We start from the raw sequence: 15020 nt of genomic DNA, 5'->3' as shown, positions 1-15020 counted from the left end.
TTTTTACTTTTTATTCATCAAAGTATCCTAAAAAAGTATCACAGGTTATGAAAAAATATTAAGCAGCAGAACTGTTTCCAACTTTGATAATGAATCATCATATTAGAATGATTTCTAAAGGATCATGTGATAGACTGGAGTAATGATCCTGAAAATTCAGCTTTGCATCACAGAAATAAATGATCATTTAAAGTATAATAAATTGAAAACCAATTATTTTAAATTGTAATAATATATCACAATATTACTTTTTTTCCCCTGTATTTTTGATCAAATAAATGCAGGCTTGATGAGCAGAAGAAACTTCTTTCAAAAACATTAAAAATAGTAATTTTTGACCTGTACTGTATTTATTCATTTAAACTCTGCGTAAAATTAAACTAAAATTGTACATGTGATCAATTAAGGGTATAATAATTACATAAATAATATCTAAATCACACAAATTTATTATTCTAAATAAGCATTACTAAAAGCCTGACGATTTTGTCTTTAAAAATCATTTGCTATGTAGTGACCTTTAATTTGGAGTGGAAACAGGTGGAGTGACTATCGCATCAGTCATGTGTCAATTTGCTCACAGCTGATTGGTCCAAGTTCGTTTTGCAACCTCTTACCTGGAACATAGCCTGCCCCGGACCAGGTTAGCCGTGGAGCGTGAGTTACTATGGCGATGAACACTGCTAAAAGCCAAACCACTTTCATGGTGCCTAAAACCCAGGGTTGGCGCTAACTAAACTGAAACACACCTGGCTAGCCACTTAAACCGGCTTCATGGTACAGGCCCCAGGTTATTTGTTTTTAACTTTGATCCAGTTACTGTCCTAACATGCTAACTAATTGCTTTAATTGTATAATGGAATGTTATTGTGTGTGTTATTTGAAGCTCTGGAGCCTATCCTGAAGCAGACAGCAGGAAAATACTGTGTGGGTGATGAGGTAATAATACTTTACCAAATGTAATCAAAAGAAATCACAGTATATGATATATTTAAATCTTTGGGGTTGGTAAGATTTTTAATGTTTTTGTAAGAAGTCTCTTATGCTCACCAAGGCTGCATTTATTTGATTAAAAATACTGTGTAATGTTGTCCATAATATTGTGACATAATTACAATTTAAAATACCTGTTTTCTGTTTTAATATGTTTAAATATAATTTATACTAGCTGAATCAAAGTATTATTATTATTTAAATCTTCTCATCCACACTTTTAAACAGTGATGAATGAGAATCATAAATTCAACTTTAATGTGCTTTGATATCATGGCGTTATTACTAGGGCTGTGAAACGATTAATCGCAATTAATCGCATCCAAAATAAAAGTTTGTGTTCACATAATATATGTGTGTGTACTGTGCATAATTATTTTGTATATATAAATACACATGCATGTATATATATTTAAGATTTTTTTTTATTTATACATAAAATATTTATATATAATACAAATTATATATACAGTATATTTAAGCAAATATTTCTTAAATATATACATGCATGTGTGTGTATTTATATATACAAAATAATTATGCACAGTACACACACATATATTATGTGAACACAAACTTTTATTTTGGATGCGATTAATCACGATTAATCATTTCACAGCCCTAGTAATTAACACTGTTCATCCTCTAGATATCCATGGCAGATATTTGTCTCGTGCCTCAAGTCTACAACGCTGAAAGGTAAAACATGTCTCTTTAAAGCTAACATTATAGATTGCAGCGGTCGGGTTCCGGAAGTAAAAACTCCAGTCAGTTTCTCCATAGGGAAAATGATTTTTAATGATAAATGATAAACCTTTAAAGACAGCCCTACTGTGAGCTACTATTTGCTTCTGCTGAAGCCGTTAGCCTGCATTATTTCAACTTAGTTTTAAAATAATCATGTTTAACAGCAGAATTCGTGGTGAAAAACTACCATTAACCATGATGCTTGTATAGAAAACTGCTCCAATCAGACAGTTGAAACAAGCAAAACGTACCAAAAGAGCTCTTTCCCATGAAGCACTGTGAAAAAATGATGTAACCTCTATAAAACAGTCTTCCTATGCTCTCAAAACACTTATTTACAAATAAACAAATATAAAAAAAAAAAAAAAAAATATATATATATATATATATATATATATATATATATATATATATATATATATATACATACATATTTTGCAATAAGCGTAAAATATATTATATATATATATATATATCATTATATATATATATATATATATATCATTTTTTATATATATATATATATATATATATATATATATATATATATATATATATATATATATCATTTTTTATATATATATATATATATATATATATATATATATATATATATGATGTGGCAAATTTTAAATCAAACATAAATTCATGTCCCAGTTACATTGAATGTTGTCAAATTTTCCTGGTTAAAAATTACATTCAAAAGACACCAAATACAATTCTGTTTTGTATTTTTACATTTACAATGTTATTAATGTTCTATTTATTAAAACCAAGTATTAATCTCAAGTTAGTGTTTTTAAGCATTATTACATCTAAAATAATAACTAGAGGCAGAAACAATTTAAACATTTTATTTGTGAAATGATGTTCAGCTGTTCTTTTTAAGTCAACTCATGTTCATCGGTCATCTAGCTCAGTAAACACTGCTCACAGACGAAGATCAACCTTTAATTTCACCCAGCGGATTGATCACTAAGAAAACCCCACAGTAATCATGTTTTAGTCCATTTCAAGTTTGATTTTGACGTGATATCACTGCTATTTTTGCAGTGGTTTACTTGCCTTTTAATTAGTCTTTTCATTCACGCCATATTGTAATAAATGCATGGTTTTATTTTTAGGTTTTATTTTCTCATCCAATTATTTGAGGCACTGCCTCCCTTGCCTCATTTTTAATTTGATTATGCTGTTCACAATGCTTCATGGGATTGTAGTTCTTTACCTCACTAAAGCTGGTAAAACTATCTTGTACCCATCTTATCTGATTTTTTTTTTTTTTGCTTCAAATCAAAGTGTGTAATGTTTCTTATTCAACTCGTAGCTGCTGATGGACTTGGAAAGATTATTATTTTTTTAATCTCTATGGGAGAAATTAATGGGAAAAAATACTTCCTGGACCAATGCCACTAAAAAAGTGTGCGGGCACTGTTGCACTTTAGAGTTTTGCTAAACACAAACATTAATGTAAATTCTACCATCCTTTAGGTTCAAGGTGGATATGTCCCAGTTCCCTACTATCAGACGATTAAACCAGACCTTAATTGAGATCGATGCTTTCAAAGCCAGTCATCCCTCACATCAGCCTGATACGCCTGATGATTTGCAGGCATAACTTTCTAATGGTCCATAATGAAATCAATAAATCGCTTTGATAAACAGTTGTGAGACTCTTCATTAAAAAGTTAAGACAGTTCAGATTGTTTTTTCGCAAAGTATTGCATTTATTGCTTTGGTGAAAAGTCTAGATTTGCTTTTAGTAACTTTCAGACATCCATCAACAAGAGATGAGCTGTACATGCCAGTGACTTAAAGGAAAATGTGTGAGTACAATGTCAAACGTACAAAGTGGACAAAAATACAAACGTGAAAACGTGTAAAATACGTGCAAAATAAGAGAAAACATTTATTGCACAAAAATACATTGAGTCTCTGAATGTACTAAATACAAATCTGAACTACACATGTAAGTGAGAATGAAGCCTTTGCTTGCTTTGAAGGAGATTATAAAAACAGTAGCTGTAAAACAGCTGTTCATGCTAAAACTGCAACAATGCACCGTTTAAAAAAAACGAATGATAAAAGTGCTTCTTATATTCCAATTTTTTACATTCATTTCTTAGAAGAAAAAAAAATCCTGTAGTCCGTGATCCTAAACTCGGAGTTCAACCGTGCATTTAATGGTGTCATTATAAAATGTTCCTGAACAGTCGGACCCTCCAAACACTAGGATGTTACACTGGTGAGAGAGGCGGTTGCCATGACGCCGATCCCTCGCATCCCTCGGGTCTGAAGATAAAGCCTTCGTACAAGCCAGGCTTATCAGACTGTGGCCTGCGCGAGGCTTAGAGCAAAGCAATGGGGACACCACTGATGTCCAGGAGCTGGTATCTGCAAACACGCATCCTTTTAGATCAAACCTTTCAGACTAATAATGGTAAAGCCTTGTAAAGAACCAATCAATGATTTGGGACATTTGGTCCATGTCTGTTAGCTTTGAATACCAGTCAAAAGTTTGGAAACATTATTTTTAATGTTTTTGAAAGAAGTCTCATATGCTCATCAAGCCTGCAGTTAAAAAAAAACAAAACAAAAAAAAAACAGTAATATTATGAAATATTATTACAATTTAAAATAATGGTTCTCTTTTTTTAATATACTTTAAAATGTAATTTATTTTTGTGATGCAAAGCTGAATTTTCATCAGCAAGTACTCCAGTCTTTGGTGTCTTATGATCCTTCAGAAATCATTCTAATATGATGATTTATGATCAATGTTGGAAACAGTTCTGCTGCTTAATATTTTTTTTTATAACCTGAGATACTTTTTTCAGGATTATTTGATGAATAAAAAGTTAAAAAGAACTGTATTTATTTAGAATAGAAATCTTTTGTAACAATATACACTACCGTTCAAAAGTTTGGGAACAATAACTATTTTTTTTAAAAGAAATTAGTACTTTAATTCAACAAGGATGCGTTAAATTGATAAAAGGTGATGGTAACGATTTATATTGTTAGAAATGTTTTTATTTTGAATAAATGCTGTTTTTATGAATAAATGCTGTTAACGTTTTACTCAATGAATCCTGAAAAAAGTATTCCAAAAAAATATATTAAACAGCACAACTGTTTCCATCATTGATAATAACTGAGTATCAAATTATCATATTAGAATGATTTCTGAAGGATCATAAGACACCAAAGACTGGAGTACTTGCTGATGAAAATTCAGCTTTGCATCACAAAAATAAATTACATTTTAAAATAGAGAAAAGAGAAAAAAAGAGAACCATTATTTTAAATTGTAATAATATTTCATAATATTACTGGGGGTTTTTTTGTGTTTTTTTTAACTGCAGGCTTGATGAGCATAAGAGACTTCTTTCAAAAACATTAAAAATAGTAATGTTTCCAAACCTTTGATTGGTACTGTATATATATAGTTCACCCAAAAATAATAATTCTGTCAGTAATTACTCACCCTCATTTTGTTCCAACCCCGTAAGGATTTTGTTCATCTTTGGAACACAAATTAAGATATTTTCGATTAAATCTGAGAACTGGATCACTCCTCCATAGGCTTCTATGGGATAGAAAATTGCCGGCCCAGAAAAGTTAGTAAAGACATTGTTCAAATAGTCCAAGCGACTACAGTGGCTCAACCATAAGTTTATCAAGCGACGAGAATGCTTTTTGCGCGCAAAAAACAACAATAACGACTTTATTCAACTATTATTTTTTGTCGGTGTGGGCCTGAATGAATTCACGTAGTGTTACAGCGCAGCGCTTCTGTGTTGTACGTCACCACGTAGACTCACTATTGGCCGACGCTGGTCATGTGTGTGATGCGTGTGACGTACAACACAGAAGCGCTGCGCTGTTACACTACGTTAATGCACTCAGGCCCACACAGACAAAAATTAATAGTTGAATAAAGTTGTTTGCGCACAAAAAGTATTTTCGTCGCTTGATAAACTTATGGTTGAGCCACTGTAGTCACTTGGACTACTTTCACAATGTCTTTAACTTTCTGGGCCGGCAAGTTTCTATCCCATAGAAGCCTATGGAGGAGTGAGCCAGCTCTCAGATTTCATCAAAAACATCTTAATTTGTGTTCCGAAGATGAACGAAAGTCTTACAGGTTTGGAACAACACGAGGGTGAGTGATTACTGACAGAATTTCAATTTTTGGGTGAACTAACCCTTTAATGGGTAAAGTTGCAGTATCGTCTTCAGCTAGTCAGCTTGAGATCCTCTCCATCTAAATTGATTATATCTCTTAAGCCTAGTACTGAATGTTTTATGAGCGGTAGAAAAACCATATTCATCCGCAGAGTCACGAAATGAAGCACAAACAAAACAATGTTCTTCTGCAAAATGCAGTTTTTTTACCACTATAGTGTACCTTTAAAAAAAAAAAGCCCATCAGCATAGTTTTAAAACCAATTCACAAGTTGGTTGGTACTTTTAGTTATTTAAATGTTAATTAGATATACACTGCCCAGCCTAAAAAAAAACAAAAATCGCTGTTTGGATTTAAATATGCAAATACTTAAGTCTATGATTGGATCAGTATTGCAGTGATTATTATGTTTCTAGCATGTTATATGTTTGGCAACAGTTCTTCTAACCCTAATTGATGGAGTGTGTAGCTTTTCATTTCTTAAACCACCATGTATGAAGACACATCATGGCAATATTCCAGGATGACAATGTCAAGATTCATCAGGCTCAAACTGTGACAGAATGATTGTGAGGGAGCATGAAGATCATTTTCACACATGAATTGGCACCTTAAATTCATTGAAAGTCTTTGGGATGTGCTGGAGGAGACTTTACAGAGTGCAAGACTCTTGCATTGTCAATACAAGATCTTGACTGAAGAGTCAACAGTGATCCAAACAGTGACTTTTTTTTTTTTGGCCGGGCAGTGTAGATATTTGTATAGTACTTCATGTAGTCAGTTAGGGAATGACAGACCTATGTTAAAGAGATGGAGGTCCTGTAGGGCTCCTATAGCACTGCAGCCTCCGCTGATCAGCACCCTGTTGTCAGACACGGGTAGAGCAGCGTGAAACCTGCAGTTGAATCAAGTAGAAAAAAAAACTTCAGTCTTCACTTCAATACACATGCACAGCACACAAGCATACTCAGTTAAAGTAAGTAAAATTCCCTTTTGAACCATTTAAAAATTCTTCATTATGAACGTATTCTAAAGTTCTTTAAAAATAAGTTGTGATGGTCTGAAGAGCCTTCATAATTTAAAGTCTTACCCACGAGCCAATGGTGGCATGTTTTCGTACTTCACAGCAGTGTATTCCATGAAGCCTTTTCCACAAGAAAGAAAATACTTTGTATTCGAGACTGGGATAATATGAACAACAGCAGACAGTGAATACCAGAAGATACCCATGTGCTCCGGGTCATTACCGAGATCCAGGATGTGAAGATCGTTGAGGTAGGTCGCGGTTTTTCTCCCACCAAAAATGATCATCTTGTTGGACAGCAATGTGTTGGAGTGCCTGATATAAACATCAACAAACAATTAGGACAAATTATAGTTCAAATAAATGGACTAAAATCTTAGGCTAAAAACTTACTTCACCCAAAAAAAATGTTATTCTGTCATTTACTCACCCTCAAGTTTTTCTAAACCTGTATGAGTGAGTTTCTTCTGTTGAAAACAAAATATATTGTGAAGAATGTTGGCAACCAGACAGTTGACGGCAGCCACTGACTTCCGAAGAAAGAAACTCATACCGGTTTGAAACAACTTGAGAGTGAGTAAATGATTACAATTTAAATTTTTGGGTGAACTATCCCTTTTAATTCAATATGGCGTCTAACCTGACTGAGGTCTATAGCAAATCTCAACAGCTCGATTGTTTATATCGCCGCAAAATATAAACTACATTATTGCCTAGCGATGTATTTTGCTGCTATATAAACAATCAGGCAGTTGAGATATACTGTAGTATATCGCTTTATGTGAGCATACTGTATGTGGAAAAAGTAGGATAAATCAGACTGATCCAGTTCCCGTGGAAGCTTGTTTCCACCACAGAATGAAAAAAAAAAAAAAAAAAAAAAAGGTTATTGGGACTTCTCAAAAATGTGTGGACTTTTTGCAATTGTGAGTTATAAAGTCAAAATACCGAGAAATAAACTTTATCTCACAATTTTTCTACATTTATTTCGCACTACTCAGACTTTATAACTTGTAATTGCAAGTTTATACCTTGCAATTCTGACTGTGACGTATAAATAAGATACAAACTCGCCGTTGCAAGAAACTCAAAATTGTGAGAAGTCAAAATTACCTTTTTTATGTTTTATTCCATGACGGAAACAAGCTTCCATAGGTTCCCAAGTCACTGAATGTTGTATAGACTACTTTTATGAAGATTAGGAAGAAAGAAAAAGAGAAGGTTAACTCCTTACCCAAACCTGGGCAGAGGACGGTCACCCTCCACAATCGGCTGATACCACAGACCATGTTCTGGGTTGAAGATGTATAATGCGTTACTGCACTCCTTGCCTTCAGGACATCGGCTGGGCTGCATCCCTCCAAATACATACAACTCCTTCTTATAGACTGTGCCACTGTGGTATGCCAATGACGGGATATTTCCCTTTGCCTATCCGAACCCAAAGGTGACACACAGTATGCAGAAACCAAATGATTACGTTACACAACACATACACAAATCCTAAAAGAATTGCCTGTTATTACTGAAATAAATGATCCAATGCTCACAGAAACAAGCTTCCACTTCCATGTTATAGTGTCCAGTACATAAATATCACTGTACCGCTGGCCGTCTCTCAGACCACCGTACACATAGATGACTTTAGACTCAGGGTCAAAGGTTGCAGAGTGACCTTGTGAGCTTGGTGGACTGACCTCAGATGATGCGACGTCCATGGGGAACCAGAAATCATTGTCTGAGAATTATTACCATTAAAGGCATGTTAAAGGTACATTGCAGTTATTAGTATGAAACAATTTAATTTATTGAATAAATATTTAAATAAATATTGAATTAATTAATAATTGTATACAATAATATTTATACAAATTATATATATAATTTTTTTTATTTATTTTTTATATATATATATATATATATATATATATATATATTCTTCAATTAATCTAAACTTAAAATTAAAGTTAAAGAAAATTAATTTCTAAATTCTTCCCTTTGTGGTAAGAAACTTGTATAGTTAATTTAGAAATAATAAGTTAATAATTCCATATAATAATAATGCTTACATTAATTACACAATGCATATTTGTAAAAAAAAAAAAAGGAAAAAAAATTACTGGTACGTCGATAGATTTACTGTTTAACGTACCAATCTCCAGTTTCCATATAGAGTCTTTACATTTGGCCTGGTCATCAGCCTCTCCACCAATCAGAATGGCCGTTTCAGGATCACTCAGACACATTGCGTGGCTCCAGCGCTTTGATGGACAGTCTGAGAAATAAATAAAACACTTTAGGGTTTGGGGTTTTGAGATTTTAATGCCATGTTAGCACTGAGGCCATTCTCATGGTCACTTTCTATCAATTACATGGGAATTGAAAAATCAAATAAAAATCAAAAGATTAGAAAATTACATAATTTTTATTTTATGGGCAATAGATAACCTTGGCAAACACCAGTAACTATTGACAGTTAAACATGTCATTTTCTTTTCAAAATGTCAACATATTATAGTATTTCAAAATATTACACGCATTTGGTTTCTCATTGTGATACAAAAGATTTATAGTTTATGTAATAAAAATATAAACTATGCCAAACTATCACAATGTAACATTAAAAATTCCAAGTGTGTAAATAAATAGTGATTTTTCATTTGAGCAGAGGAATGAGCCTTTACCAGCCCTGCAACTCTTCACACGTTTGATGGTCGTCTCGTCCTCTAAATCTATTGCAGACATTTTACAAAGTTTGCGTTTCTTCGGGCTTGAAACTTGGTTTGGATCCCAAGGGCTTTCCGGTTCTTCAGAACTCCAAACATTCCCCTTTATTCCTATAATGGAGCGTCTTGGAGTTTTATCCTTAAAAACCACACAAAGACACAGTAAGTTTAAACATTTGAGACTCTCTCGCTGCCTGGAGATGATCTACTTGCTTTAGAGCTAGTTTGAGGATGACTCCTTCCTTACCATTGGCCACACACCCTGAACATTGAGCAGAGTGTTTTCCCGTGTCTCCATTTGGCTTTTGCCCAGCTCCGCACAGCTGACGCTTCCCTCGGGAGGTGATCTCTGGGTGATCTTCATAGAACACAAGAAGTCATTCTTTTGTGTATTTGTGAAGTCATGACTTACAAATCTGATGACTGGTTCAGTTAGAAATGACCTTGTAATCCACTGAAGAACAATGAATGGATCATTTCTCCTAAGTCTTCAGTAAAGCATGACTCACATCATGACTCTCTCCGCTGCTGAGAAGGGTGCTGGAGGGATTGGAGGAGTGGCTCAGCGCTAGATGTTTCCTCCTCACTCGTGGAGTGCTGCTGATAAAACTGGATCTCACCTTCAAATAGGGCTGGGCGACATGGCCAAAAATATCATATGATATCGATATTTATCACGATATTCATTTACCTTTAACCCTAAAATGCATTCCTTGGGTCTTAAGTGGCCCGGGACGTCATTCACTACCCTCCTCCTCAATCATTTTTTAAAGTTAGACATCAGCCTTCTTAGTATTCCTCAATCAATTCATTATAAAAAAAATAATAATAAAAGAATGCCCATTTTCCCATTCATTTTTTGTAAAAATAGTATAGGATCGCTAACAACCCGAGGTGTGCTGTGTAACAATGCAAGTATATTTTTTCTGCGCAACAATAATTGAATCTTTGACTGAACAAGTGCAATTCAAGGTGTCGATGTCTGATACACAATGATGAAGTGACGTTTCATTCAGAGTTACCGCAGGCGGAAAAAAGAATAGAAAGTATAATCAGCAAAACTTGAAATGGCTCAGCAAATCAATTTTATTTTTGGGGGGGATTCTGTGTTTTACGATTTAATATAAATTTATATAAACTAAATTTAATCATGCTTTTAAAGCCTGGGACACACCAAGCCGACCGGCAGTTTTTGTGTGTCAGCCAACTAAGTCTTTTTTCCGGCTGAATCGTCGTCGGTGAGAGAGAGAACTCTGATCGGCTATTCAGCTTAGTGAACGAGTCAGTGCACGAGAATAATAGCAAAACAGTGAGCAAAGTCAAAACGGTACAGATAGAAGGCTGTTCTAATGTTACGTCATCTTACCTGAGTGTTCCTTGGCGAATGTCAATATTAACAAGAGCGGAGTGGAATAAAGAAAGTGTTTAGCAGGACTGATATTCAAAAGAGTAAGCACACACTGCTTTGTTTGTGGTTTGTGTATCTGCAGCGCCGGTTTCCCTTTTTGAATGACGAATATAGACGAATATATCTGCAGAAATAGACAGTTGTCTCATTTACACGCAGGCGCAGAACGCGCATTCTAGCTGACAGCCGGCTGTAGTTCTCTCGGTGTGTTCAAGTGCAGCTTTTCCCCCGATGCAGGCGGCTTTCATCAGCGCTAGTTCTTTGGCGTCGGTTTGGTGTGTGTGTCCCTACCTTAATGTAATAAAATTGAAATATAACAATTAATTTACAACAAAACATTGCATTTTTATTTTTTGTCAAATAAGATGCTGCACAACAGGGCCCGTATTCATAAAGAATCTTAATGCAAAGAGTAGCTCCTAGTAACAAAATTCTAAGAAAATTCTTAGAAATGTGGGCGTTTACTCTTAAAATTAAAGAAAAAATCCTAGTAAAGAAAAAAGTCATTCAGAAAGCATCTTAACCCTTAAAAGAGGTCTTAAGTTCAAAATTGTTAGGAGCACGGATGAGGACTTTTAAGAGGCTTAAGAGTTTCTTTAGCAGAGGAGAAAATGACAGAAAGACGAAGAAGAAGAAATGTGTTGCAGACAATGGATGACAGTGAGTTAATAAGAAGCTATATATTAGATCGTGCAGGGATCATGTCTGTGACTGATCTTATTAGAGACACGCTAACATCTCCGCCAGAAATGAAAGTAATCACTACATTACGATATTTGGCAACTGGGAAAATTCCATGTTTGATACATTCAAACCAACATTCAAACCACCACTTAAATAGACATGCCAGTAATCAGTGTAATTGGAAAGAGTGGAACAATTTTTATCATTCTAAGCCAATCAAATACCTTATAGGAAATTAACAGCATGGTAAATAAAAAAAAAAGGATTTATATACACATATATAATGTGTGTGTGTGTGTGTGTGTGTGAGAACGGTCAAATAGGAAAAATTACGCATGTCATTTCAAAGTGAAGGCTTAGAATAGACCCTATACTTAAAATCACTCTTTTTTTCCTTCTTGGTCAACCAACCAATCACAGTCGTCAAAAGATAGTGTCATACATAGCAACGGGGTCAACCCCGCCTCCTTACTAAGATAAAAGTTTTTGTCTTTTCCTTACTCAGAGTTGCTCTCAGATCGGTCCCGAATTGCTCTTAAGCTAAGACTCCTACGTAAAAGTTTTTAAGCTAAATTAAGAGTTTTCTGAGAGGATTCTTAGAATCTTTATGAATACGGGCCCAGAACTTTATAAATTTAAAACATGGATGAAAAATTATCTTGGCTGTATGATATTCTTTAGAAATATTATTATTACTTTGAGAGGTACATTTTGGTATACAGTAGTGATATATTTAGTCACGATATATAGTCATAATTTCTTGAAGTTAAACCGAACTTCTATTTTGACGGTTTGTCGTGAAGATTTTTCAGGTTTAGTTTCAGTTTCAGTGTGTATTTGACAGTAGTTTTCCTCAAATGCAACAGTGAAACGCTTGTGAGATGAAGATGTTCTGGAGATGAAGTTCATGTCCTCATGTATTGAGATGCAGAAAATGAGCGTCACGTGTGTGGGTGTGTGTATCAGACGAAACCGCACCGTTCATTCACACAGAGACGCGCAGAAATCACGTATTAGCGACATGCACTGACTGGCTTATGTCATATTTATTTCTGCTGTGTGATTGGCTGTTACATTAATCCATATTGAGTAAAAATGTCCAGAGCTCATCATCGTTTCGACGTAAATTTGATCAGGATCTCGACATATTGATTATAATATATGGTTAACATCATCTAAGAAGTTTGTAAAGGATGGATGAGAAAGGCAAAAAACAAGACAATCTGCATCAGTGAGAGAAGAGTTTAAATACCTGTCCAGTGATGCTGAGCAAGACTTTGGCATACACTCCTCTCCTGCCTCTCTGTGTGGCTTCAGTGAGGAGTTCAGGAGTCCAGACTCCCTGCCAGATCAGACACCTTCACAGATAAAGTTTCTGTCAGATAAACTGATAAACTGTCAGTGTCCCAGTAGCGGGGCACTTGGTGTGTTTTTTTATTGCCTAACTTATTGAGTTCGCTTTTAAAAATGTCAGTTTTCATTTGAAGTTTTAGAAAATGTATGTGCTTTTGTCAATTCCATTATTTTTGTTTTTGTTTATATTTCTATGTAGCTATAATTCTTTCTCTTTTTTCCCCCCCAGTTTTAGTCATTTTAGAACTATTTCACTTAGTTTCCATGGCCAAAATGCCACATTTTTTTAGTGTCATAAGTTAAGTTTTTCATCCGATTTTTTTTCAATACCTCTATTTCATTTTTTGAAAACTATTTTTAATACTTTTAACAATAACATCGGGATGGATTTAGACCAATTTGATTTACTGCAGGGCACTCCTATAATGAGAATGTTCACTGTACTTGCCTGGAGTGAGGTGAAAGAGTCCCAATGACCTGTGATTTGACCTCTGGACCCAGCTGAACCTCCACAGAGATCTCTGTGTCACTGGAGAAGGATGACCATTCCCCTAAACCAAATACTATCAGCTGCTTCGGTAAAGGTAACGGCATCTGAACCTGGTACATCGTACGGTTGACATTTCTAAATGGGATAAATTAAAGAAAATATGAAAATCATACAGGGAGGTGTCACAAGGGCTAGAATAGATCCACAATTATACTAACTATTGTATAAAAAACGTGTCAACTATATAATTAAAGTCGGCAAAAAACAGAAGTTGTGATCGTCTTTTTTGTCCCTACTGTTTACTATATTCGAATGGGCAGGACTTGATATTGTCCATGGGGAACTGATTGAATTGTTGGATGGTTGTGGTTTGCAATTAGTGTGATCATGTGAGTGACAGGGATTTTTGATGTTGCTTCCTCCTTTCTTCTGCTGAACACAAAAGATATTTTGAAGAATGTTGGTAACAGTTGATGGGCCCCATTGACTTCCATATAGGCTATAGAAAAACAATACTATGGAAGTCAATGGGGCCCATCAACTGCTTGGTTACCGTTATTCTTCTAAATATATTTTGTGTTCAGCAGAAAAAATTAATTCATACAGGTTTGGAACAACTTGAGGATGACTAAGTGTCAGAATTTTCATTTTTTGGTGAACTATCCCTTTAATCAGTAATGATGGACATATTTAGCTACTTTTTTGTAATGAAAAGATTTCTACCCTGAGAAATAGTCATTGCTGTAAAATTGTGACACCCTAAACCCCTTCATGTTTGTTTAATTGCAACCTGCTGCATATAAAACATTAATATTAGGTCATATAGTGGATCAAATGAAAGCGCCCACCGTATAAACTGACGAGGTGCTTCACGTAAGGACCAGACGGCATAAAAGTGAACTTTGCCCATACTGTTGATTCAGATTCGGTCAAACTCCTCCAGTGCTCTCGGTGTGAGGCTTGCAGACAGCAGCAGCCTGTCACGCGCAACCTCTGCTGTATATATCACCTCCTGTCCCACACGCGCCACAGGTGTGACCGATCGGTGGATGACACCAAAGTACCGCGAGAGCATACGGCTCCGTGTGCTTTCGAATCGCTCTCGCGGTACTTTGATACCAAAGTAAGAAAGCAGCGCCGCTTCAAGTCGAACACACCTCTTGATTATTATGGACTGACAGCTCTGCAAACAATCATTAGGCCTATGAACAAGCAAATACTGTATATATATATATATATATATATATATATATATATATATATATTATTATTATTATTATTTTTTTTTATTTTTTTTTTTGTAATGCGCCTGTCTCAGACTCAAACCACTAGATACATACACATATATATATATATATATATATATATATATTAAAATGTATGTATAGCTAATGAATGGATAATCATGA

At 34.7% G+C, this 15020-nt stretch overlaps 2 protein-coding genes across 5 annotated transcripts in view; one reads left to right on the top strand and one right to left on the bottom strand.

The window, feature by feature from the left end:
• Positions 1–3401, top strand: part of gstz1 (glutathione S-transferase zeta 1) — a 54993-nt gene extending 51592 nt beyond the window's left edge. For all 4 annotated transcript variants that reach the window (XM_084097425.1, XM_084097427.1, XM_084097426.1 and 1 more), the window contains 3 exons: positions 887–939; positions 1643–1692; positions 3229–3401. In XM_084097425.1, the coding sequence (XP_083953551.1) occupies positions 887–939; positions 1643–1692; positions 3229–3355 (230 nt within the window). In that variant the 3' untranslated portion in view covers positions 3356–3401. The remainder of the gene's footprint in view (positions 1–886; positions 940–1642; positions 1693–3228) is intronic.
• A 48-nt stretch (positions 3402–3449) lies between these two features.
• LOC311072420 (kelch domain-containing protein 2) lies at positions 3450–14632 on the bottom strand. The gene is made up of 13 exons (XM_084097420.1): positions 14460–14632; positions 13570–13746; positions 13021–13126; positions 10186–10308; positions 9924–10034; positions 9635–9815; positions 9103–9225; positions 8501–8688; positions 8185–8381; positions 7174–7265; positions 7017–7071; positions 6724–6821; positions 3450–4131 (listed from the first exon to the last, which is right to left on the bottom strand). The coding sequence occupies exons 1-13, from the start codon at positions 14519–14521 to the stop codon at positions 3893–3895; spliced, it is 1752 nt and encodes a 583-aa protein (XP_083953546.1). The 5' UTR covers positions 14522–14632; the 3' UTR covers positions 3450–3892.
• Positions 14633–15020: the final 388 nt, after the last annotated feature.

The sequence above is a fragment of the Abramis brama genome, assembly GCF_963993115.1.
Source record: "Abramis brama genome assembly, chromosome: 21".
In the NCBI taxonomy this organism is placed as follows: Eukaryota; Metazoa; Chordata; class Actinopteri; order Cypriniformes; family Leuciscidae; genus Abramis; species Abramis brama.
This window is presented reverse-complemented; position numbering and strand designations above follow the sequence as displayed.